At 39.8% G+C, this 14,518-nt stretch overlaps 1 protein-coding gene across 5 annotated transcripts in view; it reads left to right on the forward strand.

The window, feature by feature from the left end:
• The window catches only part of elmo1 (engulfment and cell motility 1 (ced-12 homolog, C. elegans)), a 104,482-nt gene extending 90,239 nt beyond the window's left edge, over nt 1-14,243 (forward strand). For all 5 annotated transcript variants that reach the window (XM_075450194.1, XM_075450192.1, XM_075450195.1 and 2 more), the window contains 6 exons: nt 3,634-3,797; nt 6,330-6,442; nt 9,417-9,524; nt 9,866-9,948; nt 11,924-12,001; nt 12,753-14,243. In XM_075450194.1, the coding sequence (XP_075306309.1) occupies nt 3,634-3,797; nt 6,330-6,442; nt 9,417-9,524; nt 9,866-9,948; nt 11,924-12,001; nt 12,753-12,953 (747 nt within the window). In that variant the 3' untranslated portion in view covers nt 12,954-14,243. The remainder of the gene's footprint in view (nt 1-3,633; nt 3,798-6,329; nt 6,443-9,416; nt 9,525-9,865; nt 9,949-11,923; nt 12,002-12,752) is intronic.
• Nucleotides 14,244-14,518: the final 275 nt, after the last annotated feature.

Raw genomic sequence — 14,518 nt, forward strand, 5'->3', positions numbered from 1 at the left:
GCAGGGACTGCAGTCGATTGGTTGTCGAGAAGGGAACGGTAATTTGTTATGGCTGATGCGTTGCCGATGATGGATGGTGGGGCAACTCCAGGAGAGAGCGCTGTCCCGTTTGAGGAGAGACTGAAAGGTGGAAATAAGTGGTAGGCGAGTCAGTGACCAGCTCTTCGTTACGTGTTGTCGATGGCTCTTGGGATTCCATTTAATTACCTTAGCGTACTTTGGCCTTAGCTTGCTCTGATATCTAACTTCTTCTCCAAAGAGCTACAAGAAAAAATGATGGCTCTCAAATGTCTAGAAGAGATAAGGAAGCCTGACAGGGTATGTAGAGACAGAACAAAAGGTTAAAAGCGTGAAACTGATCAATCTTGGATCAGTAGATCTGACTAAATGGGAAGAAAAGTACAATATGAACAGATAGCGCTCAGATTGTCTTGCATCTTGATTCAATGTAGATGCTGCTTGTACAAAGCTGATCCTAAATATGTCATGGGAATGAACTCAGCCTGAAAAGTTTTTCAAAGTGTTGACGTCATCTCACCTCTGTCAAGGTCCTCTCGGCTAACAGAGGATGAAGATAAAATATTCATAAAGACCCCGACACCCCCCCACCTTGTTGAGAAAGAACCATGTGTTCGTATAAAACGTGATGAATATCTGCAGTGTTAATTAGCGAGAGCAACCACATGGGCCTACAGAATTGTTTTCCTGCTGGAGACATGACTGCAAACAAGGCATATTAATGAACATTCTCCAGGGACGACTCAGCCGAAGCACCAGAGCTGGATGGCAGCTGGTCTCCAGAGATCAGGATTAGGTTAAAAAGCAAGCTGCAGGTGACGATAAGACATGCTTTCAAAAACAGACATTTTTTTTTTGGGTGGGGTAGTAATTTCTTAAATGTACTCCAAATTCCAGCAAAAATCAATGCCATCAAATTTTGTTGTGGTACATCATTTTCTTTATTTTCAAATAGCTTCTGATTTAGATAATATTTTATCTAAAGTAGGTGCAATGACACACCATTTGTAATCATAATGGGAAAGTAATTCAATTTTGTAATTAATTATCTCCATTAAAGCATAGGTGTGTAAATTTCTGATGCGCAACCTAGAAAGTTATAATTAAGAGTACAGCTAAGGGAGTGATGAATCTCTTGTTGCGTGATTGCAAGCTGTGGCTTCACCACTGGGCTGCATTTTTCAGCTCAAACAGGGGGAGAAGGAGGAAAGATGGAAGTGACGGTCTGAAACTGAAAAGCTACTCCGTTGGGCTGAAAATCTGATAATTGCCACACCTGCTTCTCCTCATGAAAATATGGCATACATATTGATTTAAAAAAAATCACCTTCCATGGTGATGATATTCGGCAGTAAGTGTCAAAATCCTGTACATTTCTGGGCCTGACCCTTGCAGATGTGGTTCTCCTGATTCAGCACACAGTGCAGCAGCAGTCCTCTTCTGGTCTCATGCGAAGATGTCTGTATTAAGAAGCCCAAACGTGTATTATCATATGTTCGTATCATTTTGAATAGACTATTAAAACATTAACACTTAGCACACAGGGGCCTGATCACAGCTTCTTTTTTTATATATATATATATATATATATATGTGTATAGCTAAGATCCTCATCTCAACTTTTCTCTGCTCTGTCAAAGGAAATTTTCTGTAAGTGCTTTTTCAGAGTCACTGATGTTTTGCATTGGCTTCAGTGCCAGTTAGATTTACATAATACTACAGTGTTGGGAAAGTGCAGCTGTGGACTGAGATTTATAATTAAATCAAACCAGGTCTGAACAATGGTCATTGTCTAGATTCTGCAGGTCATTCTTACATACATCATGTGATAAATATAATGACGTGTCCTGTCTGGCGGCCAAAATAATAGTCGCTCCTCTTTTCAGTAGTTGTCTGCATGTTGTGTTTATTGTCTAGGTTCATTTTGTTGCCCATTAGTTATAAAACGCACTGAGATTACTGCCTCCAAACTTAAAATGGATAAAATTTTGTAATCGGTTGCAAAATGACTTTTTTGCGTGTATGTGGTGAAAGCTGCATCCAGCAAATTACCAACAGACCATACCCCATTTGGAACAAGAAATGGGCTTTAATAACTATTTTTTCAGACACTCAAATCTTTTATTTTTATATTTTCCCGCATGAATAAGTGTGACTGGTAAGAGTCCAGAGGTCAGTCACTTGATGAGTAATCGCAGGAAAAAACAAACAGCAAGAACAATATTACATAAGGATCTGGGGTTTAGTCTTGTTGTTTAGGTTGAAAAGCCCGAACGAAACAGGAGTAGCACCGCGTACCAGTTATTTAAAAAAATAAAATAAAAAATCCGTAAACATATTCTCTCGTTGAGCATCTAAGTACACATTAAAACAGCGAATGCCATCCAAAACTCTTATCATAGCTCAGTATACAACGTGTCTGCAGAGGCTGGAAATGCGTCTGTATCCCTGAGCATTCGATCATGCAGAGAAAAGTGAAAATACAAAGATGCAAAATCAAAGCGTACAGAAGGGAGAGCAGTTTATTTTTATCTGTCACCTGAGTTTGATTTGAGCCATGGAGTCAGCCTTTGCAAGCCAAGTAGCAGCAGCTGTTAACAAGGTTGATTCATAAGCAAGGCTGCTCGTCACAGCCGCCATCACATCATCCAGTCAGTGGTACAGTTCTGTTTGGCCAGAGAAACACTGCATTTAGGTGCCAAAAAGAACATATCTTTGGGTTATATTAACATTCAAATTGTAATTATCTAAGAATTCAAATCACTTGTCAGAGTGCAAAGCTAAATTGAAGCAGCTGCCACTGAATATTTCAGCTCAGGACTCTTTTTCTGGAGGCTTGAGTGTATGTGCAGAAGGATGAAAAGGCTTTAGGGAAAAGTCACACTTTAATAACTGTGTTAAAATCAGCATAGTCCTATCATAAAGTAGCTCAAATTGGGATTTTGCTTCCAGTGCGTTTCCTTGGTGTAAAAACCTCATTTCAGCCAGTCGGTTCTCCTAGGTCAACAGTTTTGGTCTCATTCAGGCACAAAATGTTTGTTGAGATAATGCCTCTTTTTTATCAGTGTTTATTTACGCCACTGCTCTCTGATCCTATTTTTTGATTTTCAAGGCTATTGGAATTTCATTTGGAATGTGTGCTTGTGCAGCTTTGCTTTTGTATTGTTAATACAGGGGCAGTGTGGGTGGGTGGAAGTCTGTGTCCTGGCAGTTCTGAAAATGCTTTCAGCTAATTGATCTAGACATGCATGATTTGTTTAATATGCTGTTGTTGAATGGTGTTTTTTTTTTTTTTTTTTTTTTTTTTTTATGAGTATTTGAGTGGTACAGATGACTTGCAACACCACTCACGTCACGATTCTGACACAAACTAAATGGGTATTATTGGACTTAACCAGCCACCTCTGAATTCTTTTGCTTGGCTGTTTTTCTTTTTAAGGCTCTGTGCAAATTGCATCATTGATCTTTTTGGGAGAGTTTTTGCAAGTGGGATTATACTAATTGTGTGTAACCAAAAGGGTTTACACATACGAAAAGACACGGATACATCTATGCGTCTTCTTCCCATAGCTGCATCCATGATGATCTCACATTGATCTCTGCTCCGTTTTGCAGGTCATGCAGGTGGTGAGGGAGCAGATCATGCGAGCGCTCACTCTCAAGCCTAATTCTCTGGACCAGTTCAAGAGTCGCCTGCAGAACCTGAGCTACACAGAGATCCTGAAGATACGCCAGTCCGAGAGAATGAATCAGGAAGACTTCCAGTCCCGCCCCATCCTGTGAGTGATGTAATGTTGTCATAGCGAGAAATCCAAACACTGCAATTCCAAGCTTTTGTCAAAGGGTTATAAACGTATATGTGAAATGTCCCTCCGAAGCTTGTTTGGAAGACGAGATGGCAACCAAATGCTGCACTCAATATGAAAAAAATACACTTAAATATTTAGAATTAGAAAAATCCACTTTAAGACAACCATCTCCATAGACTTGAAGGTTCTGTTGTTGGTTGTGATGTTGTTGTTAAATCCAAATGCTCTGTTTTATAATGTAGCTTTTTGAGATTTTTATGACTCAAATGAGCAGATACTGTCAAATGTATTTCTAAAAAGAGCTATGGTGCTTAATACACCTGTTATTGCTTCTTGTTTCTCTTATACATTTGTCACCCATGTGCCAGCAACTTGCCTAAGGCAGACTGCACCTGCTTTCCTCTTGTGATTAATTAATGCATTAAATTCAAATAGTCTTTGAAAGGCATTCCCAGTGAATACTCCATTAAAGACCCTCCAGCTCATTACACGCGGAGAGCTAGTTGATTATGAATGCAGGCCCTATAATGGAGAACATTGTTTTGTCCTGCCTGTTATTAATGGAGTAGGTATCACTATTGAAAAATCGCTGCACACAGGGAGCCTGTCTCTTTGAACACTAATCAATGCTGAGCTAAGGGCTTATTGAATCAATATTGGAAGGGTAAAGACTAAACTTTGGCTGACAGTTAATCATAGTGGAGAAAGTGCAATTAAAGCTGAGATTGATGTTGTAGAAGGTACCTGATAACACTGGGGTGATTAAAGGTCCATTTTTAGCTGTATTTATCACATTCAAACATTGGAATTAAGTTTACAAACATGTTTAAATACATATAACATTTGGCGTGTCTTACAATATGTCAGGAAAGAAGAGTTAAGCTGAATGTTCATATCCAGTATCTCACTTTGGTGATTGATTTAAAGCCAACTGTAAGTGAAGGGCTTGTTTTAAAATGTTCTCACGGACTAACTGCTAATGTGCTGAACATCTCAGATGGGTGAGAGAATTTTCCTGGAATCAATACAGTGCAATCATGAGTTGTAAACATAATGAGCTGAGCATGTCAGACCACAGATCTGGAGGAAGTCCTGAATTACAACAACATGCTCCCATTTCCAATTAGTTATTGCAGAGAAAGACTTAAGACATCAGAAGGTAAAGAGAAGCTTTTAGGACCTCAGGTCAAAGTAAGTTTGATTTAGAAGATTATTGAGTTGCTTATACTCTTGTTTGCGGAATATGGAGTTATGGTCTAAGCGTTTTAACAGTGTATGTTTAAAGTTTGTATTTGCTGAAAGAAAGAAGAAAAAAAATTGCTTCACATAATGATTACAAACCGTAGATGTTATACACCTCTGAACCACTGAGGAAATGCTTACAAGAAAGTCCTAATTCACAGCTTAATTTTAATTCAGTCCTTTTCATTTACAATTCAGTTCAGTAAAATACTACTAAGCACATCTGAAAGAGGGAATTAATAAAAGTTCTAAGTAGGTTTTGTACATTTCCACAAGAGTTGTGTTCTTTTATCATTTAAGCACCTAGCGCAGCGCTACCTTTCCAGAGGTCGCTTCTAGAACCCGTAATGTCATGCCTTTGCCTGATACAGACGATTTAAATTGAAAATTAAGCAGCTTCTCAAGAAGACAAAGTAGCAAAGTCGTCTAATAATTCCAGAGAAAAGCACTCTGAAGCTCTCATTGTTCCACGTTGCTTCATTACCACTTTAGGAGTGGTAAAGCTGAGTTATCTTCATCAATCCTCCCTACAAGGAGCCATGCCTTTTCCTCTCGCAGTTTCTTTGGAGATGTAAAAGTGAATGTCTGACCACAGATCAATGAAATGACTGGAATCTCAAATTAGTCTAACCCATAGGCAGAGAGGGCAAGCAGAGAAATGGATGAAGGAAGAAGAGAGCTGATAAAAAGAAGAGAAAAAACACCAAAAATGCAATCAAGATACAAGTAAATACAAGATTACATTTCAAAAACCTAAAATTCTACTCATCAATGTTGGTAAAAATAGAAAAAAGTTAACGATAAATTTGACAAGAAAGAAATCGACTGCAGTGATGATGGGGAGCAGGGCTGCTCAGGCAGATAATATACATAATTCATGCTGACTAGTGCTCCGTGCATTCATAACACACATGCATGAAGAGGCATGAATAAATGAGAGCGACTTGAGCAGAGGCAGCGCACATTTCCCCTGATCAGCCTTATGGGATACTGTACGACTTATTTCTGAGTATGTGCACATGCAGAAGATGTCTTTTGTTCTCTGTTCATTCCTGACAGTCGTAGTCCAGGGATTTGGTCACTCATTTGACACCTGCACACTGAAGAGATAATGGATTTGCTTCTTTTACTACTGATCTCTTAACTATTTGTGGCTCATTGTCGCTGGCTTACCACTCGGGGAGGGTGTGGTCAACAGAACGTTGATAATACTCCCAAACCAGTTATGTTTGAAAAAAAACAGTGTTTGTTATCCTGCAGGGAGCTGAGGGAAAAGATCCAGCCAGAGATCATGGAGCTGATCAAACAGCAGAGGCTCAACAGGTTGTGCGAGGGAACCTGCTTCAGGAAAATCAGCAGTCGCAGGAGGCAAGGTGAGACGCGAAGCATTCACACACACTCAGTCGTTATTTTTTACAAGCCTACAAATCCGACTTTGCATCGCCTTCCTCCAGAGATCATAGCCACGTAAGCAATGGAAGTCACTGTTCCTTCTGCTCCATACACAAGGACTCCTCTTCTGTTCTCTCCCTTGTCTCCTTCTGTTTGTTCTTGTCATCACTGTCTTACACCCTTTTGTTTATGAAAACGCCACAGGAAGTATTTCATCAGCAGGAATCTTTGAAGCTCTGGACTGCTGTGAATCTGCTGTCATGATCACTCACAACTTTTCTGGCTGCCTGAACCTTTGAAGCGGAGACATGTAGTGACACACAGCCTTTCTGAAAGCATTAAGAAATGTGGTGCATGTCTGTCTGTCTGTTTGGAAGTCCACACACAGTCTTCTCTCCCTCTTTACCCCTGACTTCTCACATATATAGTATGCAAAGAAACACAAAGCTAAAAACTCTATAAACACACATTTATACACATTTGACAAGGGGAATTCTACTGAATGCATGAGAAAACAAGTGAGAGGTGGGGAAGAAGGGTTTTAACCCCAAGCTCTTAGGTGAGGTGATATTGGCAAAGTAGCATATTACCTCCTGAGAGATGACACGAGCTAGATGTTTTTAATGGAAAATGTCTTGTTCCCACACCCCCTCTTTATTTTTTCTTAATGCGGTTCGTGTATCAATGGTATTCCTTGTATGTGACAAAGCAGAGAGGATAGAAGGAAGAATAAAATTGAAAATCCAGCAGTCACCAAGACTGGAGCATATTCGAATCGTCTCAGCTAATATCGTATTTCACACTCGCTGCCATAAGAAAGAAATCGAGCAAGGAGCAGTGGAATAGGATAAGAGAGGTTCAGCAGTTACACTATTGAGCCTGCATAATGTACTGCTCTTCAGTCAGAAAGAATTTAATCTGCTTGAGACCTGATCCCTTCACTCTTCAGTTCCTCCCTCTTGCACTTTCCATTACCCGTTGCATTCACTTTTGCCTTTATCTACATTTAAGAATGCACAAAAAAAAAAGAAAACATTGGCAAGGTTAGTGTGAGGATCGGTTTGTTACTATCAAATAAAAGTCATCAGATGCCCTCTAGATTCTACATTTTCGAATAAGTCGCATCAAATTGAGTAAAACAGGATGGAAACCACCCTGTGTCAATGTATTATAGCATTTAAGCGCCTGATCACAATTGATTTTGGCAGCTGTCACTGAATGGCTTATTGATAGCCACCCCTCCATGAAGATGAACAACAGAGTAATAGCTTTCATTTTAATAAACAATAAGTGGTTTTGATTAATGTTTTCTGTGAATAGATGGTGTAATCTACCTGCTGCACCAAGCCTAGCTGCAGCTTTGCCACTGAGGTCTCCGCCATCTTTTTTTTTTTTTTTTTTATGTCGTTTGATTTATGTCCTATATTGTGCACGTGTGATTCAACACCATCCCCATTATCCTCCCTCATCTGAACCTCCTTCATCTGTCACTTTTACACCTATCCCTATTCCCACTACATGGACCTGTCTACCCTCCTTCTCCTCTCTCACACTTTCCTTTCATCTTGGGACTCACAGTATACGCATATGCATATAGTACATATTTCAAAATGTTTGGAGCAATTTGTCCTGCAGACCTTAAACAAGCTGAACAAGAATAAATGGAGTCCTCCAGCAGGTTTAATATACTCTTGATAAGATGTAAAATCTAAACGGATGCAGTGGATGTAAGGTGAAACATGCACATAGATGTGTCTTCCCCTCTCCCCGTCCGGCCACAGCATCTTGCATGCCTATTTTTAAGTCCTCCATCCTGCAGGGACATCACACCAACTTTAAATATTAATTTAGCTGGTTTCAGCATTGATTTATTTTCTCTCCACTTTCCCTGCTGCCCATTTCAAAGGGAACACCTCTCTCTAAAAGCTTGTGCCTTTTTAAGTTTGAAGGGGAAAGTACTACTTACATGGTGCAGGTTACAGCAGGCAGCATCACGTGTGCCTCAGCAAAGTGTAACTTGTCCAAATGTAGCAAATTTTTCTGGCCTGGTTTATGAACCAGTTACCATTTTCATCCTCAGTTTGAAACATCCTCACACTATGGGATAGTAATTTAATAGATGCTGTTGGGAACATCGTTTTTTTGTTGTTAATATTAAATATTTGTTGAAAATCTAAAACCATTATAGTGGCTTGGTCTTGGTATGCATTTCCCATATTTTGGACATTTTACGGCAACATCTACTTGAAGCACCATCTACAGCTTTTTAAAGGGGCCATCTATTTTGAATCTTTGATTTTTTTTTTCTGCCCCCAGGATGATGGGTAGAACAAAGTTTCAGGATGTATTTTAGGTAAAGGTGCCGTCTTTTTGCATGATGTGCACTATAGGCATCATGCTGTCACAGAAATTTGGTTGTTTGATTGCTTGTAAACAACGATTTAAATCGAAATACCTTGTAAAAGTAAAGAGTTGCATTTTTTTCTATATTAGATATTCATCCTGTATAAGAAAGTATTTGGGCCTGGTGCCTCTGCTAAGGACTTGGTGCACACTCGAATTTAGTTTCACTGTTGGGTTTGAAAACTCCTCCTTTAAATGAGAGTAAAAAAGCCTGAATATTTTCTTGTTGTCTTGACTTGAGCGTGTATGCTGCTGTTGAATGACTGTTAAAATGATTAAAAGAAAAAAAAGGCACCAACTGTCTGTTTTGTTGCCCATCATGATCCCTCCCTCATGGAGAGCATCATGGCCCATCTGTGGATTTTCCTCAAGGCTGTTTTTTCTTTTTTTTTCTGTCACAGATTCTTTCTGCCACACTAATTTCTCTCCTGCTGATTGCTCATGCAAATCCATACCCATATGATGCCTTTTCCCAGCCACTGTTTATTTCATAAATTTCACAAATCTGTCTCTTACTCCCTGCTGTCTGTTTCTTCTTGTCATTTCTTCCAGATAAGTTTTGGTATTGCCGTCTGTCCCCGAATCATAAAGTCCTGCACTATGGAGATCTGGAAGAGAGCCCTCAGGGCGAGGTGCCCCACGACTCTTTGCAGGACAAATGTGAGTGACGAGTGAAATTGTTAATGGCCCTTGAATGTTTGATAACATTATGTGATTTATGGCTCACATTATTTATGCAAATTAGCATTTTCTTTAAAAAAAAAAAAAAAAAATGTATCTAATTGAATAAATGCTTAGATGCATTGCCCATTAATGCAGTAAGAGCAGATGAGCAGCTATAATTAATAGTGCAGTTTTACTTTAGGACATTTCACATGACAGATCTAGGTAAAATTTCAAGCATTAATTACTCGAATAAATCCGACACCCATTTGGGATGACACAGTTTTTACAGGGTTGTTATTGTTGTTGTTATAAACTCGCATCTGTCCTCTCTGCAGTGCCTGTGGCTGATATCAAAGCTGTTATCACTGGCAAAGACTGTCCTCACATGAAGGAAAAGGGAGCCCTGAAGCAAAACAAGGTGTGTGTGTGTGTGTGTGTGTGTGTGTGTGTGTGTGTGTGTGTGTAAGCGCGTGGGTGGGTAGGTGTGTATCCCAGTCGAAAGAGAGTCTTCGTGTGTGTGAGAGTTGCATAACATGATGTCAGTTACATAAATTGTGTTTTGGGAAATAACACAATAACTTGCATCTTGCAGCTCCACACAGAGACAGATGTATTCATCAGCAGCGTTGTGTTAGAACAAGTGACTGAATAGTCTTTCAGTTGGAGACAAAAGTCACACAAGAGCCACAAGAACCGTGCTGACATCTTTTCTTTGCCGTTTCAAAGTGACAGTAACACATGGGTATGCACTCAGCTGTACTCTAACCAGGATGAAAGAGCCATCTCGTCTGCATCTGTGTACACTCCATCCTCCACTTTACCTCTACAAACCTCTGGCCCCCATCCATGGGGCTCTGATATATTGGATCTTGGATAAATAGCCTTTAAGACAAAGGAGCGCACCTCCTCCTTTCTTTGCCTCCTTTATTACCTTGTCAATAAGCGCAGGTCAAGGAGAATGACCCTGGGGGGGCCTGTGGGCTGTCTTACGGGCCTCTCCCAGACGTGTGAATGAGAACATGAGCATACTTCATTACTTACTGTTACAAGGCCCAGCAAAGTCACCTCTGCAGGCTTTAGAGCAGAGCTGACATGTTGGAGATTTGTGGGACATTGAGACAGAGGTAGAAGGATGATGATGGGTGCAGCATTTCCAGACTGTCCCCCAAATTCTTACAAAAGTCTGCATCTACAGCTGAATCTCTTATGCATACACTCTGGGCCATATTGCCCCACACATGTACATGTATTCATTCTGGCATTTCAAACAGGATCATACAAATGAGTGGAGGCCATATCCCAAGTGTAGTTCATTGCATGTCCTGAATTTCGTAACGTTCTTGCAATTTTCAGTGGGTTGAATTTTTGTGATAAAATCCTCTTGATCTAGAAAGCAGCTGCAGATTTGTGCAGGCGCTTTAAAAAACAAGCCTTGTGGGAAAGACAGAATTAGATTAAACAGTGCTTCATTTAGAATTCAGTCTTAGTGGACACGTCATTGCTTTTCACGTCATAAACTTGAAAACTTGCAAAGTTGCTGATGCACAGCGCAGATTTCTTTGTTTTTATTTATCGTTCATCTGTCTCCACCACCTTTATTGTAATCAACTACGCTCACTAGATGATTGTACGGCTTTCAGTTTGCCCACCACATCGGCCAAGACTTAAATATCTCAACATCTGTGGATTATCAAGAGATTGTGTGAAGGCATTCTCAGTATCTTCAGGAATAACTGGAAATATCCAGGACTTGAAGAAGTAAACTGACATTATCTTTAGTCTCAAGTGTAGACTAACCTTCTAAATTAAGATGGTACATCTGGTTGTCACCTGCTTGTCATAGTGAGCGTTTTTACAAGCTACCAGTAGCATTTCATTTGAAGCAGCCTCACAGAGCTGACGGAAGTATTTCTTTTTTCGACTTTGCAACATTTTGCATCTTCTTAGAGCGTTTTGATCCGAGATCAATTCCCCACTCAACTGCTCCTTTAAGCTCTGCCTCACACTGCACCTTGTCTGCAGCCTCAGTCTGACTCTGTAATTAACTGCTGCCTCAGAAACACTCACTTCACACAGATATGCAAGCATACATTAAATTCATATTTAACCCAAATCTTATCATGTCACATAATTTCTCAGCCCTACCAACCTCCGAGGGACATTTCATATTTCCCTATATATTGCCGATACCCAGTGGGTTAATGTGTTGTTTATGCTACAGACGGTAATAGGATGTGAGGAGGAGAGGAAGACTGCACTTCCATGGCAGAATTGTGTTTGGAATCTCACCAGTTATTCCTTTTTTTTTTTTTTTTTCCCTTTTGTCTTTCACCTCTTACCATCCCACCCAACCCACTCCTCCCTCTTTGCTTTCCACCCTGTCCTCTCCACAGGAGGTGTTAGAGCTGGCCTTCTCTGTCCTCTATGAGTCGGATGAATACTTAAACTTTATTGCTCCTGACAAGCATGAGGTAAGTCAGCAGAAGTCGCCCTTCTGATTGTTGGGAGTGACGAAAGAACATGTGTGATGGCACAAAGAAACTGGTTCCACTATACACTGTGTATGAAGCGTATTGGTTCTTCAAGTGTAGAACTCGAATATTCTGCACATCGTGAACTAAAACATTTTGAGGGGGGGTTGTCCTGACTCAACCTTTCTCCCATCAGTTCAATCAATTGAGCTACATGTGCTCACACATGTTTGGAGTAACTGTAAGGATTGACTGTTCAGATCACATGAGTATTTTAAAATATTTGGATTACACTTCACTTGGACTATTCAAGTGCTGCAAAAAATAACTAATTAATAAAAGTAATAACTGTAATCCTTGGAATTTGGCAAGTGCAAGAGGAAGTGTTCATGTTTCTCATAGATTTGTGTCGTATATTATGTAGGGCTCATAAATATCTAATGCTTGAAGGATAGCTCACATCATTTTCCCTGTGCTTCAATCCGAAATAACTTTTTTGAAGGTAGGTATGCAAACACAGAAGAGAGAAGAAGGTGTCTCTGCTCTAATTCTCCTGAGTCACAGTTTATGCAAACCTCCCTCCCTTTGTGGTTAGCTTCTTTTTGCCTGAATGACTAAATTAGGTTTGCGTGCTGTCAGCAGCTTCCTTTCTTCTTGGAAATATGACTTGCTCAAATTTACTTTGTAGATTTTGGCTCTGTGATTGCTCTTGATTTATCTTGAATTTAAACTTGCCTCCTTGTCTCCACAGTACTGTGTGTGGACAGATGGTCTCAATGCTCTCCTGGGAAAGGAGATGAACAGCGAATACACCAAATCCGACATGGACACCCTGCTCTCCATGGAGATGAAGCTTCGCCTCTTGGATCTAGAGAACATCCAGATTCCTGAGGCCCCGCCCCCAATTCCCAAAGAACCTAGCAACTATGACTTTGTTTACGACTGTAACTAGACGTACGACCCCACAAGCCTGAACCCAAACAAACCCCGCACTTTCTGTATTCACTGGACCAATCCCCTTTTCTTATAAACTGGAACAAGGATGAATAAAAACCACATAATATTAAAAAAAAGGAACTGTGATTGAAGAAGGGACTTATTGAACTATTTTCCTCTTGCTTCTTGCTAGACCTTTGTAAGAGAGAAAATGGTTCACATTATCATTAATCGTTGCACTTGAGGGACTTGGGGTCAGTGCAGAGTCATCAGGTTGCCATGGAGAAGAGATTGTTCGTTTGGCCTGTCGTTGGTCGTCCTGCGTCGTCTTCTTCACTCTCCGCCTGTGTCTGACGTTTCAGAACATTCACTTCTCCTCCTTCCTCTTCTTCTTCTTCTTCTTCTTCCTCCTCTTCTGCTTTCTCTTCTTGGCCCACACACTTGCTGTCATTTTGCTTCAAGATTGTTGTAGACAACTGCTAAGAAATTTCATTTTATATGGCTTCCTTGTTGTCCTTTATGTTTATTTTTGTTGTTTTTCCTCAGGGCTTTTGTGGGGAGGGATGACAGATGAAGGGACCAGGAGGGACAAAGGGAGGTGGGGTTTTGTGTCACCTTGCCAGAAGTATTTCTTTCCTGTCACATTCCCAATTACTTTGTGGCAGCTAAATGTTACGCAAAAGGCTGGATTAAATTTATGGACCAATACTTCTTGAAAATAGTCTCTGCTATTTACTCAATCTTACTTCAGATATCTCTAAGACTGTTCAAATACATTGTTCCTTAAAATCCAGCCGCTGTGCTCCAGTGAAAAGCCTCCCTTTTGAATACTGATGTTACTATCCTACCACTGCTTATTGCTTATTATACATGCCTACATAGTGGCTTTGCCATTAAAGCAGCACCATTGTGAAAGCCACTCACTCATCTCTCCCTCATTTGAGTCCCTCCTGTTGTAAAGACTGCTGTACACAACATTCCTTAGCAATATTTGAGCTTTTGTTCTGTTTTGTCATTTGTAAGATTACCACCATTTAGTAATTTTAAAATTGTAAACAGCCAGGAAGTTAGTATTTGGTCAAGGAAAGTTCACTTTTTTTGTATACGTACCAGACTATATGGCCGCAAAATTGAGTTTATGTATTTTTTAATTTAAAAACAGATCATGGTTGTTATTTCTAGTATTATTTCTATATTTTCCCCTTCCTATTTAATGCCTTCTTAAGTCTTTCTTTAAGATTTTTCAAAGCCCCCCAAAAACTGCTGTTTACATTAAAGAATGAAAAACTGTAACAACTTTAACAAAGTTCTCTTTTTGATTTATAAACTACACACATGTAAAGGCTGACACAGGGGATTTGAAGGTGTGGTTAGAAAAAGGTTATTCGTGATGAAAAAGAAACAAAAATGATGCATGGTTTCCACATATTGAGCCATTTGTGCTTTTTTTTTACCACTCACATAGACTTTTGTGGACAGATTGTGTCTTTATCAGCTCAAAAGCAGTGATATATCAAGACTAACAGAATAGATATTCAATTTAATCATCACAAGTATCAAAATAATATCTTCATTTTTACT

The sequence above is a fragment of the Odontesthes bonariensis genome, chromosome 18 (genome assembly GCF_027942865.1).
Source record: "Odontesthes bonariensis isolate fOdoBon6 chromosome 18, fOdoBon6.hap1, whole genome shotgun sequence".
NCBI classification, from domain to species: Eukaryota; Metazoa; Chordata; class Actinopteri; order Atheriniformes; family Atherinopsidae; genus Odontesthes; species Odontesthes bonariensis.